The sequence below is a fragment of the Podarcis raffonei genome, chromosome 13 (assembly GCF_027172205.1).
Source record: "Podarcis raffonei isolate rPodRaf1 chromosome 13, rPodRaf1.pri, whole genome shotgun sequence".
Lineage (NCBI taxonomy): Eukaryota > Metazoa > Chordata > Lepidosauria > Squamata > Lacertidae > Podarcis > Podarcis raffonei.
Window position 1 is genome coordinate 56,068,373 of NC_070614.1, and position 27,665 is coordinate 56,096,037.

At 46.6% G+C, this 27,665-nt stretch overlaps 1 protein-coding gene across 1 annotated transcript; it reads right to left on the minus strand.

Annotated features, from left to right (window-relative positions):
• Positions 1–716: 716 nt before the first annotated feature.
• Positions 717–27,352, minus strand: LOC128399247 (zinc finger protein 850-like). The gene is made up of 13 exons (XM_053360486.1): positions 27,237–27,352; positions 25,112–25,524; positions 14,841–14,922; positions 14,563–14,645; positions 13,178–13,304; positions 11,950–13,093; positions 9,365–9,401; positions 7,683–7,788; positions 6,304–6,737; positions 6,018–6,099; positions 5,738–5,820; positions 3,783–3,909; positions 717–3,037 (listed from the first exon to the last, which is right to left on the minus strand). Exons 1-13 carry the CDS (start codon positions 27,265–27,267, stop codon positions 1,641–1,643), a joined length of 4,146 nt encoding a protein of 1,381 aa, XP_053216461.1. The 5' UTR covers positions 27,268–27,352; the 3' UTR covers positions 717–1,640.
• Between the last annotated feature and the right edge of the window lie 313 nt (positions 27,353–27,665).

Genomic DNA, 27,665 nt, shown 5'->3' on the forward strand with positions numbered 1-27,665 from the left:
ATATAAAAAGCTTCTGCAAACAGCTGCACTGTGTATTGTTCCAAGTAGTTATCTTGATTCATCACAAAGTCAGTCAGCACACAGCACCTCTTGTCTCAAAGAAAAGAAGAGATATAAAATTTCACTAGTGTCACTAGTAGAAACTAGTGGAAACCACCTTGTCTCTTCCTGCATCTCCGTCAGATCTCTCAAATCCGAAATGAAACCTAGCAGTTAAACGCCTAATTATAAATAAAAGTCCATCTGTACTCTTTTTTAAAAAGTTTAAATTCTTAATGAGGCTTGACATAAAAGACCAATTATAATTGTTGAGTATATAGAGAGAAAAAACATAGCAAACGTAATCCAAACACCATGATGAGAATCTCTTTGAAGTCCGAACTTAACCCCCAGGAACTGTACACTTCTGCAGGTTTTTCCTCACGCTCCTTCAATCCAGCCGTGTCTGTTTATCGTCCAAATCTGACCCAGTGTCCTGCCAGCTGCACCTTAGTGCACGCCGGCAATCTCGGACAATCCTCGGGTCTTTGAGACAGTCCTCCCCTACCCTGTGGAGGCTGCCAGGGCTAATTACCCCCATATCAGCCCTGAATTATTGGAACGGCTGGGGTCCGATCTTGTGGGAGTCTGCCATTTCCCACCGCCAGAAACAGGAAGCCTTGAGAGGCATCTTCTAGTAACTAAAGGGCTGTGCCATGGAAGATGGAGCAAGATGGTTTTCTCCTGCCACAGAGGTTAGGACTGAGGCCATTGACTTCAAGTTACAGGAAAGGAGATTCCAGCTAAATAGCAGGCATAACTTTCTAACAGAAAGTGTGATATCACTGTAGAACAGACTTCAGCAGAAGGTGCTGGACTGTTCTTGATTGGAGAGGCTGAATGACGATCTGTCACAGACAGTGCTATTTTTCTAGAAAAAGAGGTGCCAGAACACACCATGAACTTCTCCCTTGTTTTCCTAGAATGGCAATGGCACCCACCTGAGAGGAGCCAGAGCAGAGCTCTGGTGAGCTCCAGCTGAAAAATATCAGCCCTGGTCATGGATGCTTTAGCTGAGCTTCCTGCAATGCATGGGGTTACATTAGATGACCCTCAGAGTCCCTTCCAACACTGTTTTGGTTGTTTAGTGGTGTCCACCTCTTTGTAACCCCATGGACCAGAGCACGCCAGGCACTCCTGTCTTCCACTGCCTCCCGCACTTTGGTCAAACTCATGCTGGTAGCTTCGAGAACACTTTCCCACCATCTCGTCCTCTGTCGTCCCCTTCTCCTTGTGCCCTCCATCTTTCCCAACATCAGGGTCTTTTCCAGGGAGTCTTTTCTTCTCATGAGGTGGCCAAAGTCTTGGGGCCTCAGCTTCACGATCTGTCCTTTCAGGGAGCACTCAGGGCTGATTTCCTTAAGAATGGATACGTTTGATCTTCTTGCAGTCCATGGGACTCTCAAGAGTCTCCTCCAGCACCATAATTCAAAAGCATCCATTCTTCAGCGATCAGCCTTCTTTATGGTCCAGCTTTCACTTCCATACACCACTACTGGGAAAACCATAGCTTTAACTTTACGGACCTTTGTCGGCAAGCTGATGTCTCTGCTTTTTAAGATGCTGTCTCCGTCTTTCAACACTATGATCGTACAATTCAACTATTCTCCCTGCTGAGAGTTCTTGGATGGAAAGTGAGGTTGGCCCTCTGAAGCTCTTTCCACATTCCAAGCGCTGTTATGGTTTCTCCCCATATGGATTCTTTGATGGGAAATGAGATTGTCCTTCCGACTGAAGCACTTTCCACATTCCAGACACTTATAGGGTTTCTCCCCTGCATGGATTCTTTGATGGGAGGTGAGATTGGAGCTATGATTGAAGTTCTTTCCACATTCCAAACATTGGTATGGTTTCTCCCCTGTATGAATTCTTTGATGGGAATTGAGACTTTCCTTCCAACTGAAGCTCTTTCCACACTCTTGACATTGAAATGGTTTCTCCAGTGTATGAATTCTCTGATGGGCAGTGAGACTTTGCTTCTGGGTGAAGCTCTTTCCACATTCCAAGCACTGATATGATTTCTCCCCTGTATGAGTTATTTGATGGTTGGTGAGAGTGGAGCTCCGATCGAATCTCTTTCCACATTTTAAGCACAGATATGGCTTTTGCCCTGTATGAATTCTTTGATGTAAACTGAGAGAGCCACTGTGACTGAAGATCTTTCCACATTCCAGACACTGATAGGGTTTCTCCCCTGTATGGATTCTTTGATGGGAAGTGAGACTGACCTTGTGAATGAAGCTCTTTCCACATTCAAAGCATTGATAGGGTTTCTCCCCTGTATGAATTCTTTGATGGATAGTCAGATGATTCTTTGTACCGAAGCTCTTTCCACATTCCAAGCACTGATATGGCTTCTGCCCTGAATGAATTCTTAGATGGACCGTGAGATGGATGCTTTTTCTGAAGCTATTTCCACATTCAAAGCATTTATAAGGTTTCTCCCCTGTATGAATTCTTTGATGGGAAGTGAGAATGGCCATGTGACTAAAGCTCTTTCCACATTCGAAGCACTGATAGGGTTTCTCCCCTGTATGAATTCTTTGATGGGAAGTGAGACTGGAGCTTTGACTGAAGCTCTTTCCACATTCCAAACACTGATAGGGTTTCTCCCCGGTATGAATTCTTTGATGGGAAGTGAGACCGGAGCTATGACTGAATCTCTTTCCACATTCCAAACACTGATAGGGTTTGTCCCCGGTATGAATTCTTTGGTGGGAAGTGAGATTGGAGCTCTGACTGAATCTCTTTCCACATTCTAAGCACTGATATGGTTTCTCCCCGGTATGAATTCTTTGGTGGGAAGTGAGATTGGAGCTCTGACTGAATTTCTTTCCACATTCCAAACACTGATATGGTTTCATCCCAATAGGATTTATTTGATAGGGAGTGGAAAGGGAGATGGAGTTCTCTCCACACTCCAAATATTCATATGGTTTCTCTACTGTGTGAATTTTGTCATGGTCTCCCTTGTTCTTCATTTCCAATTCAACACCACCTGCAATGAAGAGAGAAATGGATTAGAACCTCAGAAATAAATGCAGCCACAAATGATTGGACAATGAAAATTAACTTTTGTGATAGTGAAAGAACGGAAGGGGGTTAGGCATGAGGTCTTACTACAGGGTTCACTGCCTTTGCTGACTGGTATTCATGGACAGGTTTGTGGGAACCTGAGATGTGCAAAGCCTGGCTCTTTTCTTGAATGGATTTTGTTTGGCCGAATCATGGAATTATCTGCATATACTCAGTCACCTGTTTGTTGCTCCATTTCCAAGATCCATAGTCTCTTTGGTCAACCAAAAACAGACAGAAGCAAAAACAAAAACTCAAATCCTGACAGAATCTACTTTCACTTGCCTAAAAATTCTGAAAACTAAATTTATGAAGGCCTGGGCACTTCAGAGCAGGCTGATCAGGATTTTTTAAAGTCGTAACTGGAGGAGGAATTTTCACAGATGAAACAATCCATACTCCTCCAGTTATGGTGACCTGTGAAGTGTTAGAATCCCAGGTGCTGTAGGTGGTGCTGTTGAGCTCCAAAAACATCTGGCAGGTTTCTCATTTTGAGATGATAGATAGATAGATAGATAGATAGATAGATGATAGATATAGATATAGATAAGATGATAGATGATAGATAGATAGATGATAGATAGATGATAGATATAAATAGATAGATGATACATAGATTGATCTATGGAATTTCAAAGCAGATTTTATCATCCAACTTGCAGCCTTACCAAGGGAGGCCATGATCCCACGATTCTCCTCCATGACTTCCTTATGCAAAGCTCTCTGGTCAGGATCCAACAACGCCCACTCCTCAGCCGTGAAATGCACAGCTACATCTTCAAAGCACAGAGGACCCTGAAAGGAAAAAGACAAGGGTCCTCCTCTAAGGCAGTCTAAAGAGTATCTACTACACTTTGCGGTGGCGTTTCCTGCCTGTTCATTTCTGTGTTGTGTTATTTGCAATGGGGATACTCAAAAATGCTGAGCAAAGGTCCACTAGGCTGTACCACTGGGTCCCTGGAGGGATGGCGCTCTGAGGGTTGGCCACCATTGGGTGTTTTTGGACCACAAACTGGTACACAAGTCTTAAATCTTGGACCAGCCAAAAAGGATCTGGGGTAGAATTCAAGGCTTGTGGATAGGTATTACTGACATGGCTTGCAGTTTTTGGGACAGAAAGTATCGGTCTAATATGCCGAGATTTTTCCTATTCTATTGATTCAAGAAGGTTCTGGAAACTTGTCTGGGTCTCACAAGCTACAAGCTGCTACAAGCTGCAAGCGTCTAGTCTCTAGATGATCAGCAATTTTTCCCATTCTGGCTGGAAATGAGCAGAAGGTTCCTGATGTTTAGGTTATTCCTTCAGAGAAGCTGAGTACAGCTGGTTGAAGCCGGCCCTGTTAATTTTCTATCCCAAAGCCATGCTGCCTATAAACATAGGCCAGAATTCCTCTGTTGTGGATGTGAAACCAATTATGGCTTCCTTTGGAAGAGGATAGTGTTTTGTACAAGGAAAGGGCAGGTCTTTGCTGTATTTTAATTTGACTGCTGTGGCAGATTCAAGAGTTGCACAGGGTGGGATTCCAGCCCCCACAACCAAGGGGGTATCTCGTTTTTCAGCTCAAGGGGGAGGCCTCTAAACTCTCTTTCCTGCTTAGCCTCCTGCACTATCCCTTCAAACTTAAGCATTTAATAATTATGGGCTAATACTTGCCTGGATCTGCCTGGGGTCTCCTTTGACTTCTCTCATCTAAGGTGTTGAACACTGATTTGGCTATTGAAAATAACTTGCTAATGCTTTCCCCATCATAACCAATATGCGGGTTTAGGGCATTCCTGATGTCAAACATGGATTTGTCCTTAAAGAACCCATTTATAACTCCCTTCATGTTGGGAGGTTTTCCAGGTAAATCCCTGCCTATGTTTTATGGCGGCTACCAGACGGACGTAGTATTCAGATGGATGTTCATCTGTGTAGTCCTTGTACGACGGTTTACGACATTACACTGTTTGCTGACTGGCAGGTTTGATGGCATCTAGGATGGTTTTCTTAAAAATCTTCAGGCACTAGGATCCATGATCAGTGTCATAGCCCCGGGTGGGCTTCTTGGCTATGGGATTCCCGTTGACAAAATGGAGGTAAGTCAAGGTCTCTGTCTCCGAAATGGCACTGGGAACCTGTTTTGGCCTGGTTTAAAGGTGGGGAAGGGCTGGGGATGAGGATCCACTCTGTACTTTCCCCATGCTCTGTTTTGGGGTGGGGGAACCTCACAATGACCAAAAGTCAACTTCACGGGTCATATGGAGGCAAAAATGAAAGGACGTCCTCACTCTTCACCCCATGGTCTGTTTTTTTGGGGGGTGGGAGGGGGTGTTGGGGAATCTTGGTCACTGTTTCTATGATATGTCAACTGCTTAGAAGCCCATCGAAGCACTCAATCATAAATATATAAATAAAACTACAAGTATTGATAAATAATGCTAGCAACATGCAGAAGGCTAGTTAAGGTGAGGAGGCTGTTTCTGATTTTCAGCAGATAGACCTTCTTGAATGGCACTTTCAGCCTTTGTTTGGAACAGCTTTGATGAAAGCAAAGAGGAAGAGAGGGATTTGTTCATTCCCAGAGAAACCCTGACTGCCCCACTCCTGAGCCTCGTTCCCCACAAGGCTCCTCCCTCCTACCTGATCTGCTTCTACAGCTGCTGCTTCCTCTCCACCACCAGGAAAAGACGGGTGAGGAGGTCTTGCCGGCATTCTTCTTTCACCTGAGAAACAAAGGTTAGCTGGAAGCCAGGAGTGCATGCTTCTCTGAGATCTACATTTTGACGGTTGTACCAATTTCATAGCTTTGTTGTGCTCTTATGGGCCCAAATGTCTCCCCCCCCCCCAATTGAAAGAACTCAGAGATTACTTTCAAAAGCAACAGAAAGACCAAACAGTGAAGAAACTCCTTCCTCCTTACCTAGTGAACTCTCTCTGATGTCCAACAGAGTCCTCTCTGCCTCAGAGTAATTGGAGCCCATTTCTGCAACCAGATCCTTTTCCTGAAAGAGCAACAAGGATTCCAAATTGAGAATGCAGAGAAAGGCTAGAGAAGGAATGACAGAGGCAAAATCCTTAGGGGTATCTCATGTCATTCCGTGGATGCTTCCCCTCCCCAAAAGGATGAGCAATTAGTGTAGGCTTTTAGTATGTTCTTTCTCCTGTTTGGAGCCCCTTGGGAGCATCCAGAGGGAAGTCTCTCTCACCTGCTTCTTCTCCACCTGCTTCCTCTCCTCCGCCTGACTCAGGAGGAAACCTTCGGCCAGGGCCACGGCCTGGGAACTGGTCTCCGCTCCGCATTCCCTCACCCAGCTCTCCATCTCCGCTGGAAGGACAGCCAGGAACTGCTCCAAGATCACCAGGTCCAGCATCTCAGCTTTCGTGTGCCTTTCTGGCTTCAGCCACTGGTGGCAAAGGTGGTAGAGTTGGCTGCAAACCTCACGGGGTCCTTTGGCCTCCTGGGAACAGAACTGCCTGAACTGCTGGCTCTGCACATCTGAGCGGAGGGTGTGCTCCTCTCCTGGGAGCTTCTGCACTGAGTTTTCCCATAATCCCCGACTGCTCCCAGTTTCCATGGCCGGGCCTCTTCCTCCTTCAGGGCCAGCTGAGTCTCTCTCATCCATCTGACCTCTCAGGAAGCCTGCAAGAGATCAGAAGGAAACTTTTTACAAAAGAAATCCAAAAATCCAAATTAACACCTAACATTCAAAAGCAATTTAAAATAAATCCTCCCCCAAATAAAACAGCACCCACCGGAGTTAAAACTCGATCACTGCTACAACAATAACTGGAATTTCTAGGCACCTATTCATTATATAAAACAACGTATGAGTGGACGAAAACCATGTGCATTTACAAAATACACATTCAGGGGCCAAACAGTTCAGCCAGGTGCCTGAATCAGGAGTAATAATAATCATAATAACAATAATATTATCATTTCCCATTACAAATATTTTCCCACCAGAGAAAAACACACACTTTCTACATTCAGCTACCTTCCAAAATTCTTTTCTTGCATCAGAAACTGGGCTATGATCTTTTCATCAGGTCAGTGCCTACAATCCATTCATTTATTCCATTTCGGGAAGCCCCTCCCCCCCCCGCTAAACCAGCACTGCAGCTGCCAACGTCCAGGCTAACAAACGCAGCTGCGCTTGATTTTGCGAGCAGGTAGAGGAAAGAAAGTCTGCTGGGGGGGGGGTGAGGGGTTGCCTGGATGGATCAGCTGAACACGGCGCCCTCCCGGGGGGGGGGTCTCAGCTGCCCGGCTCTGGACCGGAGGGGATCCTTGCAATGCCCTCTCTGTGGAGAAGCCCTGGAAGACGGGCTGGAAACGGGCCCACCACACCGCGGCCACATTATGGGCTGGGATCCCTCTCTTGAGTTATACCTTTTCTCCAATGAGCTCCAGGGGGCATCCATGGGTCTATGGCTGCACACCTCCTGGGAACGAGCCCGCGCCCAGGCTTTGCAGAGATGGAGGGGGAGGACCCTGGGCTCCCTGATTTGGGGGTGGGTGGGGGTGGGCAGGGGACCCCTCTTCTCCCCAACGCCCCCCCGGGGGAAGAGAGAGGAGACTCACCAGCGCGCAGAAGGCGCCGCCGAGGCAGCATTTGCAAAGGAGACGACAGCCCCTCCCCCTCTTGCAGGAAGGGGGGAGGAAAGCGAGGACCTGCCCCCCCGCGACACTTTTATATCCTGTCCTCTCTAGGAATGCAGCTGAACTCTTTTTAACCCTTGGCAACCCGTGCGCACCCTGCTCACACACATCTCTCCCTCTCTGCGTTTTCGCCTCCAGAGCAGGAGACCAGCAGAAGCCATGTGTGCTGCGCAGTCAGAGAAGTTGTCGGGGGGGGGGGGCGGTTCTAATCTGCTCCCTCCCTTGTGTTACGGTTTGGCCTGTTTGTCCAATATAGAGAGCTGAAGGACACTGTTGGCATTTGATGGCATATACAATGTTAGACGATGAGCAATTAAATAGTCCCGAGATGGTATGTGTGATGTTGTTGGGGCCAGTAATGGTGTTGTCCGGGTGTATGTGGCAGCAAAAACCTTACGCCAAAGAATAAACGGACATAAATCCGACATCAAGAATCACAAGACAGAGAAACCAGTAGGAGAACACTTCAATCTCCCAGGACATTCTATACAAGATCTCAAAGTAGCTGTTTTACTACAAAGGAATTTCAGAAATAGACTGGAAAGAGAAGCTGCTGAATTGCAACTCATTACCAAACTTAAAACCATGGAGAGACCTGGTCTGAACAAAGACATTGGATTCTTATCTCATTATACATGACAAAGCCATTTTTCACCTTCTCACCCCTTGCTTTTTCCTGTAAGACCTATTGCAGTCGTTAAGAGTCGTCAACAGGCTCATCACAGCTATCTGCCAATCACCCATTCCCACCACCCTTCTGAGTAATACCCCTCCCCACCTTCTCACTATATAGAAGGATCTGGCAACTTCTGTTTCAGTGTATCTGAAGAAGTGTGCATGCACACGAAAGCTCATACCAAGAACTAACTTAGTTGGTCTTTAAGGTGCTACTGGAAGGAAAAAAATTTTTTGTTTTAACCATGGCTGTAAACCAGCACGTTCAATCGATCAAATAGAAGCTCAATATTGTCGGAATGTTCAGGGAGGCAGGAGAGGATATATTGTTGAATAATATCCTTCCTAACTTGCCTAAGCAAGTTCAATGACTTAGCAGAGTTTAAACACTCCCCCTTTAAATGCACAGCGGTTAACTTGTTGCCAGCTCGTTTGAGCTTCTAAATATAGGATTTCTGGTAATTCCCTTAGAAAGAATAGACACGACAATCTTATTTAAAGTCAGTAAAAACAAGTTTCTCACAGTATCATCAGTTCACAATTGCATCTCTGAAGGCAGACTTAGGTTACAAAATATATACAAGTGGCACTATCCCATACTGGGTGCTCTGTTGGCTGGAAGGAAACAGGGCGTTTCTAGCTGACGAGCTGTTGCTTCTTCGATAAAAGCAAGATGGAGAAGACAGTCCAAGAGAGGAAGTGTGCTCCCTGCCTAGCCCTTTTGTTACCTGGGCAGGTAAGGCCACGCCCACCTCTAGTCACATGCAGAGGAAGTTTGTACAAAACATCCCCTTGCATGTCCACTCTAGGAATGTTGTGCATGACTGCTATGTCTTTCACATCCCACAAATATATAACACTGAACTTATGTTACTGCTTGATGAATGAGCCCTGTGTTTTATGAATGGAGTCTGTATTTTGAGAATTACCAAAGATCGACCAACGGGGAGCTCTGAAATCCGACAGCTAACCAATCGGGTATTACCAAACAGCGCCCCTATTGTGCGAAGTAGGTAACTACCAGGGAGCGGTGCAAAGCCTTCAGCCCAGCAGCTCAGCCTTTGCACGGTTGACTGAGCACCAGCTTCTGTGTAGATAATGGCGAAAGCTGGTAAATTGTATCTCTTCTGGTTTCGATTGCCAGAACCTCTTACATTGTTGCAAGAAAGCGTCAAATTGTATTCCTTTGTCTTTGACAGTGCTGATGGAGTACTAACCTTTGAAAAAGCATATAAAATCAATGCCTTAACCAAGTCTTCCCATTTCAATGACATTTTGCTTCAAAAGGGAAGGCAGACTTGGACACCACCCTCCTCCATAATCCCTGAGACATAAAGTCATGTACACAGCACCCCTCCCTTGAGGGAAACAATGGACATCTGCTGATGGGTTTGCTCAGGCCAGGTGTTCCCAAAGCCCATCCTCCCATCCTTGAGAAGGCCAGAAGACAAGGATATGCACTGATAGTTTTATTGTTCTTTAGGTGGCGGCTACTTAAGGTTTCAGTAGGGACGCGTGTGGCGCTGTGGGTTAAACCACAGAGCCTAGGACTAGCCGATCAGGTCGGCGGTTCGAATCCCTGCGACAGGGTGAGCTCCCGTTGCTCGGTCCCTGCTCCTGCCAACCTAGCAGTTTGAAAGCAGTCAAAGTGCAAGTAGATGAATAGGTACCGCTCCGGCGGGAAGGTAAATGGCATTTCCATGGCTGCTCTGGTTCACCAGAAGCAGCTTAGTCATGCTGGCCACATGACCCGGGAGCTGGACGCCGAATCCCTCTGCCAATAAAGTGTGATGAGTGCTGCAACCCCAGAGTCGGTCACGACTGGACCTAATGGTCAGGGGTCCCTTTACCTTTACTTAAGGTGTCTGGAACTTAATCTGATAAGCGGGGCAACTTGACAAACTTGGGTATCCTCACAACTCTCCTCCCCCCTTGTATACCAGTATACCCGAAGGATACCTGAAGGAGCCCAGTAGACCTGAAGGAGCGTCGCCACCCCCATCGTTCAGACCGGACACTGAGATCCAGCTCTGAGGGCCTTCTGGTGGTTCCCTCCCTGCGAGAAGTGAGGTTGCAGGGAACCAGGCAGAGGGCCTTCTCGGAGTGGGCCCGCCCTGTGGAACGCTCCCCCATCAGATGTTAAAGAAATAAACAACCATCTGACCTTTAGAAGACATATAGAGGCAGCCCTGTTTAGGGAAGTTTTTAATGATGATGTTTTAATGTATTTTTAATCTTTTGTTGGAAGCTGCCCAGAGTCGCTGGGGAAAACCAGACAGATGGGTGGGGTATAAATATTTTTTTTAAAATATTTTTTTTATTGATTTTCCAACATAGATTAAAACACATTACAACTTACAATACAAAGACAGACAAACATATAAACATGTATAATTTCATAACCTCTTTTTCTTAAACTCAATTTCAACAACTTCCCCATGCCTCCCTTTTCTGCATCCCTGTTTTAAACTTTTTCAGCAACCCCTAATCTCAATTACTTGTAATTCACTTTCTTTAATCCTTTTTCTCTTAATCATTTACCGCTGCAAATCTGTTTTACCTTACCCATGACATTTTAGCACTCATTAATTTTACAACAGTTCTTAAGGTAAAGTTTGAATTTCTTCCAATCTTCTTCCACCGTCTCTTTTCCTTGGTCACGGATTCTGCCCGTCATCTCAGCCAGTCCCATATAGTCAATCACTTTCGTCTGCCACTCTTCCAGCGTGGGTAGTTCTTGTGTCTGGGTGGGGTATAAATAAATGATGATGATGATGATGATGATGTTGTATCAGTGATGTATGAATGATGCTTCTGGAAATGCATTCTGGGTAGTGTGTAACCTGTGTTCAGGGTTCTTACTCCTTGCTGGGACCTATTGCGCAACAATAAAGGTCGTGGTCTACTGACTGCTGTTTTGCTTTGTTACTTGGTTAGAACTTCCTTCTTTTGCTGACCGCAGAGACCTGCGGGAGACTTGCACCCCAACAAGCTGGTCTGCTGAGTATCCTCGACCCCGGAATTTCCCCTAACATTTGAAAACAGAAACAGGAGGAGCAGCTTGTAGGAGAAAATGGAGCATGGAAAATGGAGCAAGCTGGTTTTCTCCTGCTGCAGAAGTTAGGACTGGGGACATTGATTCAAATAACAGGAAAGGAGATTCCAGCTAAACAGTAGGCATAACTTTCTATCAGTAAGAGCTAATTCACTACAGAACAGACTTCACCAGAAGTTGCTGGCCTGTTCTTGATTGGAGGTTTTTCAGCAGAGGCTGATTGGCCATCTGTCACAGACAGTGCTATTTTTCTAGAAAAATGGTGCCAGAACACACCACGAACTTCTCCCTTGTTCTTTGAGAATGGCAATGGCACCCACCTGAGAGGTGCCAGAGCAAAGCTCTGGTGAACTCCAGTTGAAAAAAACCAAACACCTTTAGTTGAGCTTCCTGCATTGCAGGGAGTTAATCTAGATGACCCTCAGAGTCCCTCCCCACACTATGATTCTGCAATTCAACTATTCTCCCTGCCGTGAGTTCTGGGATGGAAAGTGGGCATGGTCCTCTGAAGCTCTTTCCACATTCCAAGCACTGTTATGGTTTCTCCCCATATGAATTCTTTGATGGGAAGTGAGATGGTCCTTTCTGCTGAAGCTCTTTCCACAATCCAAGCACTGATACAATTTCTCCCCTGTATGGATTCTTTGATGGGAAGTGAGATTGTCCTTTCTACTGAAGCTCTTTCCACAATCCAAGCAGTGATATGGTTTTTCCCCTGTATGAATTCTTTTATGGAAAGTCAGATGGACACTTTTTCTGAAGTTCTTTCCACATTCGAAGCATTGATATGGTTTCTCCCCTGTATGAATTCTTTGATGGGAAGTGAGACTAGCCTTGTGAATGAAGCTCTTTCCACATTTGAAGCACTGAAAACGTTTCTCCCCTGTATGAATTCTTTGATGGGATGTGAGACCAGAGCTCTGATTGAAGCTCTTTCCACATTCCAAGCACTGATATGGTTTCTCCCCTGTATGAAGTCTTTGATGGGAAGTGAGATAGGATCTCCGACCAAATCGCTTTCCACATTCTAGGCACTGATACGGCTTGTGCCCTGTATGAATACTTTGATGGGAATTGAGACTTTGCTTGTGGGTGAAGCTCTTTCCACATTCCAAACATTGATAGGGTTTCTCCCCTGTATGGATTCTTTGATGGAACGTGAGATTGCCCCTTTGACTGAAGCTCTTTCCACATTCCAAACATTGATAGGGTTTCTCCCCTGTATGAATTATTAGATGGAAAACGAGACTTTCCTTGCGGGAGAAGTTCTTTCCACATTCCAAGCACTGATGTGGTTTCTCCCCTGTGTGTATTCTTTGATGGGAAGTGAGATTTGTCTTCCAACTGAAGCTCTTTCCACACTCTTGACATTGAAATGGTTTCTCCACTGTATGAATTCTCTGATGGGCAGTGAGACTTCCCTTCCGGTTGAAGCTCTTTCCACATTTCAAGCACTGATATGGTTTCTCCCCTATATGAATTATTTGATGAGAAGTGGAAAGGGTGATAGAGCTCTCTCCACACTCCACATATTTATGTGGTTTCTGCACTGTGTTGATTTTTTCATGTTCTCCCCTGTTATTCATTCCCAATTCATCACCACCTGCGATGAAGAGACAAATGGATTAGAACCTCAGAAATAAATGGAATTTCAAAGCAGATATTATTATCCAACCCTGAGCCTTACCGAGGGAGGGCATGTTCCTAAGATTCTCCTCCATGACTTCCTTATGCAAAGCTCTCTGGTCAGGATCCAACAACTCCCACTCCTCCTCTGTGAAATGCACAGCTACATCTTCAAAGCACAGAGGACCCTGAAAGGAAAAAGACAAGGGTCCTCCTCTAAGGCAGTCTAAAGAGTATCTACTACACTTTGCGGTGGTGTTTCCTGCCTGTTCATTGCTGTGTTGTGTTAATTGCAATGAGAAGACTCAAAAATGCTCAGCAAAGGTCCACTAGGCTGTACCACTTGGTCCCTGCAGGGATCGCGCTCTGAGTGTTGGGCACCACTAAGTGTTTTTGGATGACGAACTAGTACACAAATCTTAAATCTTGGACCAGACAAAAAGGATCTGGGGTAGAATTCAAGGCTTGTGGATAGGTAAGAGGGAGGTGGTATCACTGACATGGCTTGCAATTTTTGGTATAGAAAGTATTTGTCTAATATGCAAAGATCTTTCCTATTCTATTGATTCAAGAAGGTTCTGGAAACTTGTCTGGGTCTCACAGGCTAGAAGCTACTACACGCTGCAAGTGGCAAGTGACTAGCTGTTCATCAGTTTTTCCATTCTGCCTGGAAACAAGCAGAATGTTCTTGATGTTTGGGTTATTCCTTCAGAGAAGCTGAGTACAGGTGGTTGAAGCTGGCCCTGTTATTTTTCTATCCCAAGGCCATGCTGCCTATAAACAGAGGCCAGAGGAAACCTGGGCTTCATCTTTCTCTATCTTTCTTCCTGGTGGGGTGATCTGTACAAAGTATGTGTAAGTGCGAAGTTCTTAGTATTATTTTAAGTTTAAGATTGTTATTTTTATATTGCGACTGGATTCTTAAGTACTATGCAAATCTGAATGAGTTGAATTCATGAATAGTTATGCTCATTTGCCTTCAGTAAATAATACTGGATGAAGCTCCTGCACCTGGTCTATTTTTTGGGACCCTGCATTGTGTTTACTCTGCCAACAATTCATTGAAGTCTAGTCTGGATCTTTATGGGGCACATCCTTGACAATTACAAGGTGACTGGAAGGGTCACAAATGGAAGGATCTCCTTTCTCCTCACCCCATCTGCTATTTTTTGGGGGGGAGGGGTGGGTTATGAGTTCTTTGTGGTGTAAGTGGGCATTATTGTCTTGGAAGATGTTTACTAAGGCCAATTCATGCAGAAGCCTAGTTAAGGTGAGTTGGCCATTCCTTGTTTTCAGCAAAATGGACCTTATTGAATGGACCTTTCAGCCTTTGTTTGGGACAGCTTTGATGAAAGCAAAGAGGAAGAGAGGGATTTCTTCATTCCCAGAGACACCCTGGCTGCCCCACAACTGAGCCTCTTTCCCCACAAGGCTCCTCCCTCCTACCTGATCTGCTTCTACAGCTGCTGCTTCCTCTCCACCACCAGGAAAAGACGGGTGAGGAGGTCTTGCCGGCATTCTTCTTTCACCTGAGAGACAAAGGTTAGTTGGAAGCCAGGAGTGCATGCTTCTCTGAGATGTACATTTTGACGGTTGTACCAATTTCATAGCTTTGTTGTGCTCTTATGGGCCCAAATGTCTCCCCCCCCCAATTGAAAGAACTCAGAGATTACTTTCAAAAGCAACAGAAAGACCAAACAGTGAAGAAACTCCTTCCTCCTTACCTAGTGAACTCTCTCTGATGTCCAACGGAGTCCTCTCTGCCTCAGAGTAATTGGAGCCCATTTCTGCAACCAGATCCTTTTCCTGAAAGAGCAACAAGAATTCAAAACTGGAGAGAATGTAGAGAAAGGCTAGAGAAGTAACAGCAGAGGAAAAACCTTTAGGTGTATCAGATATCTTTCCTTGGATGCTTTCCAAAAAAGAAGGGCCATTAGTAGAGCATTTGGGGATGTTCTCCGTCCTGTTTGGAGCTCCTTGGGAGAATTAAGAGGAAAGTCTCTCTCACCTGCTTCTTCTCCACCTGCTTCCTCTCCTCTGCCTGACTCAGGAGGAAACCTTCAGCCAGGGCCACTGCCTGGAAACTGGTCTCTACTCCGCATTCCCTCACCCAGCTTTCTATCTCCGCTGGAAGGACAGCCAGGAACTGCTCCAAGATCACCAGGTCCAGCATCTCAGCTTTTGTGTGCCTTTCTGGCTTCAGCCACTGATGGCAAAGGTGGTAGAGTTGGCTGCAAACCTTTCGGGGTCCGTTGGCCTCCTGGGAGCAGAACTGCCTGAACTGCTGACTCTGCACCTCTGAGTGGAGGGCGTCCACCTCACCCAAGAGCTTCTGCACTGAGTTTTCCCAGAATACCCCAGTACTCCCAGTTTCCATGGCATGGCCTCTTCCTCCTTCAGGGCCAGCTGGGCCTTGCTCAGCCATCTCAGGAACCCTGCAAGAGATCAGAAGAAAACTCTCTTTTTTCTGCCATTTTCTATCCATCCAAATTAGAGGTGCTAGCAAATCCTACAAAGCAAATACATTTTTTTGCTTTAAAACTGACACATTGTCAGTAGAAGAGAAATGTTCTCTGAGCAATTGTGGATGAGTCTTGCTGGGAACCAGGACTGGACTGTACCAGAACCCAGGCTGTGAGTACCACAAGCTCCAGGTTCCAGAATGACAACATAGCGCTTGGCTCCAGGCTCCTTCTACAGCTCAGGAGCAAGGGGTTTACTCATGAGTATGCAGTCCTTGATACTCCTCTGATGATGGCAGCTATGGCTAGTTTATGGTCTGGAAGGCCATATTGTATGAGATTATATGGAAATAGCACAGGTCTCTGGCTCCATGTTCCTGATATTACCTATGGAAACACAGGAGGGCCTTTTCTGGCTCGCCCCCCACACCTGCAAGTAGTGAAGTCAGAGGGAACCAGGAAGAGGGCCTTCTCGGTAGTGGCACCCTCCCTGTTAAACTTCTTTCCCATTTCATTCTGGAGGTCCTTTCTTAACCTGAAACTGTTCTTAACCTGAAGCACCACTTTAGCTAATGGGGGCTGCTGTTGCGCCGCTGGAGCACGATTTCTGTTCTCATCCTGAAGCAAAGTTCTTAGCCCGAGGTATTATTTCTGGGTTAGCGGAGTCTGTAACCTGAAGCGTATGTAACCCGAGGTACCACTGTATTTTCCTACCAGAGAAAAACGCACAATTTCTACATTCAGCTACCTTCCAAAATTCTGCTCCTGCGTCAGAAACTCGGCTATGATCTTTACATCAGGTCAGTGCCTAGAATCCATTCAGTTAGTGCATTTCGGGAAGCGCCCCCCCCCCAATAAATGAGCACTGCTGCTGCCAACGTCCAGGCCAAGCTGCGCTTGATTTAAGGATCAGGTAGAGGAAAGAAAGTCTGCTCCGTGGGGGGCGGGGTCTCAGCTCCCCGGCTCTGGACCGGAGGGGATCCTTGCAATGCCCTCTCTGTGGAGAAGCCCTGGAAGACGGGCTGGAAACGGGCCCACCACACGGCGGCCAGATTATGGGCTGGGATCCCCCTCTTGAGTCATGGCATAGTTATACTCCCCTTTATTTCTCCAATGAGCTCCAGGGGGCATCCATGGGTCTATGGCTGCACACCTCCTGGGAACGAGCCCCCGCCCTGGCTTTGCAGAGATGGAGGGGGAGGACCCTGGGCTCCCTGATTTGGGGGGACCCCTCTTCTCCCCAACGCCCCCCCCCGGGGGAAGAGAGAGGAGACTCACCAGCGCGCAGAAGGCGCCGCTGAGGCAGCATTTGCAAAGGAGACGACAGCCCCCTCCTCTTGCAGGAAGGGAGGGGGAAGGGAGGATCTGCCCCCCCCCGCGACACTTTTATTTCCTGTCCTCTCTAGGAATCCAGCTCAGCTCCTTTTAACCCTTGGAAACCCGTGTGCACCCAGCTCACACTTCTCTCCCAGCAGGAGGTACGTGCGTTGCGCACAGTCAGAGAAGTTTTCTTGAGGGGGGGGGCCTCTTGGCTGACGTGCTAAGCTGCTCCCTCCCTTGTGTTACGGAAATGAAGGGGGGGCACATCTTAGATATCAGTTTTCCGCCTCCCTTCCAAACCCCTGGACGATGAGCCCAGCCACCTTGGTCCATAGTCGCAGAAGCACTACATTACACCTTGGCCATAAACCCGTACGTTCAATCGATCAAATATACGCTCAATATATAATATTGAAATTCTGTTACTGCTTTATGAATGAACCCTGTGTTATATGAATGAACTGCATATTTGTGAATTACCGAAGATCAATCAATCAGGAGCTCTAAAATCTGAAAGCTAGCCAATCGGGTATTACCAAACAGTCACCCCAAGGGTGGAAAGCAGGTCAGCGGCAGCGAACGCGGCAAAACCTTCAGCTAAACAGCTCAGCCTTTGCACGGTCTTCTTTGTAGATAATGGAGAAAGCTGGTAAATTGTATCTCTTCTGTTTTCGATTGCCAAAACCGCTTACATTGTTGCTAGAAAGTGTCAAATTGTATCTCTTTGTATTTAACAGTGCTTTGAAAAAGCATATAGAATCCATGCCTTAACCAATTCTCCCCATTTCAATTACATTTTGCTCCAAAAGGGCAGGCGGACTTCGCCATCACCTTCCTCCATAGTCCTCTAAGCGAGAGGTCACATACACAACTCAGTAATGCTTCTGGAAATGTATTCTGGGTAGGGAGGGAAGGTCTTAGAAGAGCGTGTAACCGATGTTCGGGGTTCTTACTCCTTGTTGAGCAACAATCAAGGCCGTGGTCTACTGATCGCTGTTTCGCTCCATTCCTTGGCTGGAACTTCCTTCTTTTGCTGACAGCAGAGACCTGCGGGGGACTTGCACCCCGACAAGCTGGGCTGCTGAGTCTCCTCACACCCCGTTTGGAAACAGAAAGAGGAGGAGCAGCTTGCAGGGGAAAAGACCAGTGACTCATACCCGCCAACATTAATCCCATGGTGATAATTTTACTATTTATACCCCGCACATCTAACTGGGTTGCCCCTGCCACTGTGGGCTGCCTCCAACATAATAAAATATTAAACATAAAAAACCACTTCCCTATGCCGTCTGATTGTGTGAGGGTGCCGATAAGCTAGTAAAGCAAGACTCCGGGCTTCGCCCCATCTCTTCACAAGATTTATTGTTCAGCTTCAAAGCCGTTTACGAGAGATCAAACACATCCATCCATACTCAGCTATCCAGATGACTCATCTGACTTTTTTCTGTGACGCTGCCAACATGCCCATTCCCGGAAATGACGCCTCCTTTTCGTTTTGCCCTGTGAATGGCTGGGTCCTGCTTTAGGCTCCCCCCTGCCAGTCTCCCCCTCTGACGAGGAAGAGACACTGCTGAATACCGGCTTGGCCTCTCTCTCTATTTGTCTCCCTCCCTCCTGGTTTCCCCTGCAGCCTCCACTTCCCTGACAGATCGCCTTCACGTGGCTCGGGGGTAGGATGACTCCATACCCTCCAACACTTCTCCAATGAAAATAGGGACACCCTAAGGGAAAGCGGGATATTCCAGAATCAAATCAGAAACCACGATGGCTTCTCAGGGACGTCCCTGGAAAAGAGGGGCACTTGGAGGCTCTGGTGACTTCCTTGCAAGCTTTGTGCAAACAAATCCAGAAAAATACTCTACACGCAATCCTCAACCTCCTCAGTTGAAGGCAGTGATGCTTCTGAATACGAGTTTATGGAAGCTGTGGGAGAAGAGAGGACTCTTGCGCTTGGGTCCTCCTAGTGTTCTTCCCCACAGGCATGAGTGGAAGAGAAGAGAATGAAAGCGGAGAGACACATATATGAAACGATTAATGCATGAAATAGCCAAAGCAGAAGGAGATAGGAGAAAAGCAATGAACTCTATGGGCAAAGCATAATCTTCTGGGAACTGCAAGGAGATTCACTCTGGGGAGAGATCATTGTAGCAGCTCCACTCTGGCCAAGGAGGGTCTGCAGAACTCATGGCCCTATCTGGGGCAGACCCTCGACCTCTGCCCTACAGGAGGGACCTGCTGCCACAGGGAGAGTTCCAACCTCCAGACTCCTGGGTCCTAAGGGAATTAGGACTGACTGACCGTCCACCTGCCCCCCCGATATTCCCACAGACAGCCCACCCAGAGCACCCACAAATTCACCTGGTGAGCCTCCCTCAGGTGGGCAGGTAGAAAGAAGGCCGATTCCCTAGCAGGACAGGTACTGGACTTCCTGCCCTTCCTAAAGGATGCCCTGGATCAAAGGTTCCCCTGCAACACCCTCCACACACACGGGGCAGCCTTGGGCTCAGGTGAGCAGGAGTCCCTCTGGATTCCCTCTGCCTGGTCCAACGCTTCTTGCAAGAAGGTAGTGCAGCTACAACCTGTCATTGAAATGCTAAACATTAGTGATCCAGAGTAGATTCCAATGTATAGGGAGCAGAGTAAAAGCTTAAATGTTGCAAAATTCCAAAAAAAAAATGACCAGAGGCAATTAATATTTCATTCAACAGAGCTTTACTGAAGGCAAATGAGCATAATGGTCACAAATCCAATACATTCAGAAATCCAGTTACAGCACACTTAACTTAAACTTCAATAAAACAAGAAGAATATACTTTAACACAATATACAGAACACCACACCAGACGGGAGAGAAAGAGAAAGTGAAACTCAGGCTCCTTCTGGCCTTCCTTTTTTAGTCAGCATGACCTTGACAGAAAGAGATAAGAGAAATGGTTTAAACCAGCTGTACTCAGCTTCTCAGAAGGTATAACTCAAACATCATGAACCTTCTAGAAGCTTCCAGAACCCTCTAAAATTAAGTAGAATAGGAAAGAAAAGGAGAGATCTCTACACATCAGATCAATACTTTCTGCACTAAAAAATGCAATCTGACACACCCACCCACAGGGCACAGGGCCCCCCCCCATACAGTACTGAAGGCACTCACAAGTCGTCGTCCCCCCGGAGGGGGAAGGTCTGGCTGGATCGCTGTCAGTAGTGTCTGGGATTGGCATGTGTGTGTGTCCTTCTGCACCCACATACATGTGAATGTACCCTCAAAGTCCCTTCCAACACTATGATTCTACAATTCAACTATTCTCCCTGCTGTGAGATCTTGGATGGAAAGTGAGCTTGTCCATCTGAAGCTCTTTCCACATTCGAAGCACTGTTATGGTTTCTCCCCTGTATGGATTCTTTGATGGGAAGTGAGATGGTCCTTTCTACTGAAGCTCTTTCCACAATCCAAGCACTGATAGGATTTTTGCCCTGTATGAATTCTTTCATGGAAAATGAGATGGTCCTTTCTAATGAAGCTCTTTCCACATTCCAAGCATTGATATGGTTTCTCCGTTGTATGAATTTTTTGATGGCAAGTGAGATGGTCCTTTCTACTGAAGCTCTTTCCACATTCCATGCACTGATATGGTTTCTGTCCCGTATGAATTCTTTGATGGAAAGTGAGATGAACGCTTTTTCTGAAGCTCTTTCCACATTCAAGACATTGATAGGGTTTCTCCCCTGTATGAATTCTTTGATGGGAAGTGAGATGGTTGCTGTGACTGAAGCTCTTTCCACATTCCAAGCACTGATACAATTTCTCCCCTGTATGTATTCTTTGATGGGAAGTGAGATTGTCCTTTCGACTGAAGCTCTTTCCACATTCCAAGCACTGATATGGTTTCTCCGCTGCATGGATTCTTTGATGGGAAGTGAGTTGGGAGCTCTGACTGAAGCTCTTTCCACATTCCAAACATTGATATGGTTTTTCCCCTGTATGAATTCTTTGATGGGAAGCAAGATGGGAGCTATGACTGAAGTTCTTTCCACATTCCAAACACTGATATGGTTTCTCCCCTGTATGAATTCTTTCATGGGCAGTGAGACTTGCCTTCCAACTGAAGTTCCTTCCACACTCTTGACATTGAAATGGTTTCTCCAGTGTATGAATTCTCTGATGGGCAGTGAGACTTTCCTTCTGGGTGAAGCTCTTTCCACATTTCAAGCACTGATAGGGTTTCTCCCCTGTATGAGTTATTTGATGGTTGGCGAGTGTGGAGCTCCGACCGAATCTCTTTCCACATTTTAAGCACTGATATGGCTTCTGCCCTGTATGAATTCTTCGATGTAAATTGAGAGAGGCGCTGTAACTAAAGCTACTTCCACATTCCAAACACTGATAGGGTTTCTCCCCTGTATGTACTCTTAGATGGGAAATGAGAATTTTCTTGTGGGTAAAGCTCTTTCTACAATCCAGACACTGAAATGGTTTCTCCCCCATATGAATTCTTTGATGGGAAGTGAGATTTGACTTCCATCTGAAGCTCTTTCCACACTCTTGACAGTGAAATGGTTTCTCCAGTGTATGAATTCTCTGATGGGCAGTGAGACTTTCCTTCCGGGTAAAACACTTTCCACATTCCAAACACTGATATGGTTTCATCCCAATAGGATTTATTTGATAGGAAGTGGAAAGGGAGATGGAGCTCTCTGCACGCTCCAAATATTCATATGGTTTCTCTACTGTGTGGATTTTGTCATGGTCTCCCTTGTTCTTCATTTCCAATTCAACCTCACCTGCAATGGGGAGAGAAATGGATTAGAACCTCAGAAATAAATGGAGCCCCAAATGATTGGACAATGAAAATTAACTCTTGTGATAGTGAAAGAACGGAAGAGGGTTAGGCATGAGGTCTTACTACAGGGTTCACTGCCTTTGCTGACTGGTATTCATGGACAGGTTTGTGGGAACCTGAGATGTGCAAAGCCTGGCTCTTTTCTTGAATGGATTTTTTTTTGGCCCAATCATGGAATTATCTGCATCTCTATTGTCAGTCACCTGTTTGTTGCTCCATTTCCAAGGTCCATAGTCTCTTTGGTCAACCAAAAACAGACAGAAGCAAAAACAAACATACAAATCCTGACAGAATCTACTTTCACCTCCCTAAGAACTCTGAAAACTACATTTATGAAGGCCTGGGCACTTCAGAGCAGGCTGATCATGGTTTTAAAAATAACTGGAGGAGGAATTTTCAAAGATGAAACAATCCATACCCCTCCATTTAAGGTGACCTGTGTCCTGTCAGAATCCCAGGTGCTGTAGGTGGTTCTATTGAGCTCCATCCATATATCATTTCCTTTTCAACTCTGGCTCCGACCTGGTGGAACGCTCTGCCTCATGAGACCAGGGCCCTGCAGGATCTGATTTCTTTCCGCAGGGCCTGTAAGACAGAGTTGTTCTGCCTGGCCTTTGGCTTGGAGCCAATTTGATTCCCTCCCTCTCTTTCTTTTTTCTTTTCCTTCTCCCCTGCGATGAGGCTATATTTTAATATTTTAATGTTCCATTATTTTAATGTTGTATTTTATTTTTGTTTTTAAGTTGTAATCATTCATCTTGTTTTTATTATTGCTTGTAAGCCGCTTTGAGCCCGGCCTTGGCTGGGGAGGGCGGGGTATAAATAAAAAAATGTTGTTGTTGTTGTTGTTGTAATATATATATCTATGGAATTTCAAAGCAGATATTATCATCCAACTGGGAGCCTTACCGAGGGAGACCATGATCCCACGATTCTCCTCCATGACTTCCTTATGCAAAGCTCTCTGGTCAGGATCCAGCAACGCCCACTCCTCAGCCGTGAAATGCACAGCTACATCTTCAAAGCACAGAGGACCCTGAAAGGAAAAAGACAAGGGTCCTCACTTTGCGGTGTTGTTTCCTGCCTGTTCATTGCTGTGTTGTGTTAATTGCAGTGAGAAGACTCAAAAATGCTGAGCAAAGGTCCACTAGGCTGTACCACTTGGTCCCTGGAGGCATGGCGCTCTGAGGGTTGGCCCCACTGATGTTTTTGGATGACGAACTGGTACAGAAGTCTTAAATCTTGGACCAGCCAAAAAGGATCTGGGGTAGAATTCAAGGCTTGTGGATAGGTAAGAGGGAGGTGGTATTACTGACATGGCTTGCAATTTTTGTTATAGAAAGTATTGCTCTAATATGCAGAGATCTTTCCTATTCTATTGATTCAAGAAGGTTCCGGAAACTTGTTTGGGTCTCATGAGCTAGAAGCTACTACACGCTGCAAGTGGCAAGTGACTAGCTGGTCAGCATTTTTCCATTCTGCTTGGAAATGAGCAGAATGTTCCTGATGTTTGGGTTATTCCTTCAGAGAAGCTGAGTACAGCTGGTTGAAGCTGGCCCTGTTATTTTTCTATCCCAAGGCCATGCTGCCTATAAACAGAGGCCAGAGGAAACCTGATTTTCACTTTCTCTCTCTCTCTATTTCTGGTGGGGTGATCTGTACCTAGTATGTCTAATTGTTTAGTTCTTAGTCTTAAGTTTTTTGTTTTTGTTTTTTTACTGCAACTGGATTCTTAAGAACTATGCCAGTCCTGAAGAGTGTCTGGCTTCAGGAAATCGGCTTCCTCCCCACTTTGGCAGTAGATAAGCGGAATACATGGAAAGGAGACCTCCTACCAGTTAGAACAAAGAATCCATTTCCTAGGAATGAAGGTGCTCCCAATTAAGGGCTCTGCCCACTTCCGCCCTAGTCACCCACTACCACATCTTCTAACCTGATCTCCTAACAACTGTGCTCCCTGTGCTGCCACTTTATCTGCTCTTCTTGACCTTCAGCTGAGTAGATGAACACTTTCCAGTGACAGTGAGTCTGTTAACTCTCTCTCTCCAAGTGCTTCTTCTCCTAGCTGTTCCCCATCCAGTATTTCCCAATTTCTGCCTTCTGAACTATGTCCCTCTGCAAACCACTTTTCCAAATCTACCGTACTTTTTGCTCTATGACTCACTTTTCCCCTCCTAAAAAGTAAGGGGAAATGTGTGTGCGTCTTATGGAGCGAATGCAGGCTGCGCAACTATCCCAGAAGCCAGAACAGCAAGAGGGATTGCTGCTTTCACTGCGCAGCGATCCCTCTTGCTGTTCTGGCTTCTGAGATTCAGAATATTTTTTTTCTTGTTTTCCTCCTCCAAAAACTAGGTGCGTTTTGTGGTCTGGTGCGTCTCATAGAGGGGAAAATACAGGTATGTTGTCCCACTGCTCCTGGGAAGATTCCTGATCAGGAGCAAGGAGAGGGGAGGCTCCCACCCTTCCTCCTCAGTGCAGCCCATCTCAGCACGGTCCCTGACAGAGAGTTGGATTCAGGAACTGTTATGCTCATTGGCCTTCAGCAAATAATACTGGATGAATCTGCTGCGCCTGCTTCATTTTTGGGGATGCTGCATTGTATTAGGTCAACTGCTTAGAAGCCCAGCAGAGCACTCAATCATAAATTTATTAATACAACTGCAAATGCTGATAAATAACACTACGGACATACAGAAGGCTAGTAAAGGTGAGGAGGCACTTTCAGCCTTTGTTTGGAACAGCTTTGACGAAACCAAAGAGGAAGAGAGGGATTTCTTCATTCCCAGAGAAACCCTGGCTGCCCCACTCCTGAGCCTCTTTCCCCACAAGGCTCCTCCCTCCTACCTGATCTGCTTCTACAGCTGCTGCTTCCTCTCCACCACCAGGAAAAGACAGGTGAGGAGGTCTTGCCGGCATTCTTCTTTCACCTGAGAGACAAAGGTTAGTTGGAAGCCAGGAGTGCATGCTTCTCTGAGATGTACATTTTGACGGTCGTACCAATTTCATAGTTCTGTTGTGCTCTTCTGGGCCCTTGGTCCCAAATGTCCCCCCCCCCAATTGAAAGAACTCAGAGATTACTTTCAAAAGCAACAGAAAGACCAAACAGGGAAGAAACTCCTTCCTCCTTACCTAGTGAACTCTCTCTGGTGTCCAACGGAGTCCGCTCTGCCTCAGAGTAATTGGAGCCCATTTCTGCAACCAGATCCTTTTCCTGAAAGAGCAACAAAAATGGTAGAGGCAAATATTTTATGGGTCCTGCCTTGGATGCTTCCTAAAAAGGATGAGCAATTAGTACAGTATTTTAGGATCTTCTCCCTCCTGTTCAGAGCTCCTTGGGAGAATTAAGAGGAAAGTCTCTCTCACCTGCTTCTTCTCCACCTGCTTCCTCTCCTCTGCCTGACTCAGGAGGAAACCTTCGGCCAGGGCCACTGCCTGGGAACTGGTCTCCGCTCCGCATTCCCTCACCCAGCTCTCCATCTCCGCTGGAAGGACAGCCAGGAACTGCTCCAAGATAACCAGGTCCAACATCTTAGCTTTCGTGTGCCTTTCTGGCTTCAGCCACTGACGGTCAAGGTGGTAGAACCAGCTGCAAACCTCTCGGGGTCCTTTGGCCTCATGGGAGCAGAACTGTCTCAACTGCTGGCTCTGCACATCTGAGCGAAGAGTGTCCACCTCACCCAACTGCACTGAGTTTTCCCAGAATCCCCCATGGCTTCCAGTTTCCATGGCATGGCCTCTTCCTGCTTCAGGGCCAGCTGGGTCTTGCTCATCCATCTGTGCTCTCAGGAGGCCTGCAAGATATCAGAAGACAACTTCTACAGCTCAGGAGCAAGGGGTCTACTCATGAGTATGCAGTCCTTGAAACTCCTCTGATGACAACGACTAAGGCTAGTTTGTGGTCTGGGAGGCCATAATGTATGAGATTATATGGAAATAGCACAGCTTTCTGCTCCATGTTCCTGATATTACTTCCCCCGTCTTGCTGTGTTGTACTTAGCGTGAACCCCCAGGGGAAATACGCTTGCATTATTTTCTGACCTTGCTTTCAGTCAGGATGGGATCCAGATTGCCTGTGCTTGACCTGGTTGTGGAGTTTTGTTTTGTTTTTGGACTCTGCTGCAAAGGCAACTCTGCTTGCACAGGTGGGAGGCTGAGATGCCCCAAAATGCCCACGGAAGCAGGCCTTCTTGGTAGTGGCACCCTGCCTGGGGAACTTCCTTCCCAGCAGATGTCAAGGAGATAAAGAACTACACAACTTCTAGAAGATATCTGAAGGCAGCCCTGTATCGGGAAGTTTTCAATGGCTGCTGTTTTATTGTGTTTATAATATTGTGTTGGGAGGCACCCAGAGTGGTTGGGGCAACTCAGTCAGATGGGTGCGGTACAAATATTATAACCACCACAACAGCATTGTTTTATTAATATACTGAGTGCATGTGTGCATATATCCTGGGTTTCTGATGAAAATATATTTTTCCTTATTTAAGCATAATTTAATTATGTAATTTAAAACAAAGTAACATTTATTTGTGGCATCTGATGTCTGGTAGACTATTTCTATACACGGAGGAGAGTCCATACCACACATTTGTGATCTCCTTGTTCCAATCTTTCACCAGTTTTTCTTTTTTTTTATTCATTTCATTTAGAAATATTTCCATTGTTATTATTATGTATTATATCTGTATACCACCCGACACTATGGTCACCAGATTTTTTCAATGAATCCGGGGACCTTTTTGGGTTTTTTTTGAAGCAGAGTGGCAACAGGGAGTCCGTAGTGGGGAGGCAAGGCAAAAGACCCTGGGCCTATAACCATAACTTGAATTTCTAGACCTCTATTCCTTATGTAAAGCAACCTATGAGTGGACTAAACCATGTGCATTTACAAGCAGCACATTCAGGGACCAAACAGCTCAGGAAAAACGCACACTTTCTACATTCAGCTACCTTCCAAAATTCTGCTCCTGCGTCAGAAACTCGGCTATGATCTTTTCATCAGGTCAGTGCCTAGAATCCATCCAGTTTATCCATTTCGGGAAGCCCCCCCCCCAATAAACCAGCACCGCCGCTGCCAACGTCCAGACCAAGCTGCCTTTGATTTAAGGAGCAGGTAGAGGAAAGAGGGAGGGGTTGCCCAGGTGGATCAGCTGAACACGGCGCCCTCCGGGGCGGGGTCTCAGCTCCCCGGCTCTGCTTCTCCACGGATGGGATCCTTGCAATGCCGTCTCTGGGGAGATGCCCTTGAAGACGCGCTGGAAAGGGGGCCACATTATGGGCTGGGATCCCTTTATGGCGTAGTTCTACCCTCCTTTATTTCTCCAATGAGCTCGAGGGGCACCCACGGGTCTGTAGCTGCAAACCTCCTGGGAACGAACCCGCGCCCTGGCTTTGCAGAGATGGAGGGGGACCCTCGGCTCCCTGATTTGGGGGTCGGTGGGGGTGGGCAGTGAACCCCTCTTCTCCCCAATGCCACCCCCGGGGGAAGAGAGAGGAGACTCACCAGCCCGCAGAAGGCGCCGCCGAGGCAGCATTTGCAAAGAAGACGACAGCCCCCTCGCCCTCTTGCAGGAAGGGAGGGGAAAGGGAGGACCTCCCCCCCCCCCCGCGACACTTTTATATCCTGTCCTCTCTAGGAATCCAGCTCCTTTTAACCCTTGGCAAGCCGTGTGCACCCAGCTCACCCTTCTCTCCCTCTCTGCGTTTTCGCCTCCAGAGCAGGAGCCCAGCAGAAGCCGCCTGCGTTGCGCAGTCCGAGAAGTTATCTTGGGCGGCGGGTGGGGACCCTCTTGGCTGACGTGCCAAGCTGCTCCTTCCATTGGAAACAGAAAGAGGAGCAGCTTGCAGGGGGAAAGGTTCATCAGACCAGTGACTCATACTCTCCAAAATTTCTCCGATAAATTTTACTGTTTATAACCTATACATCTTACTG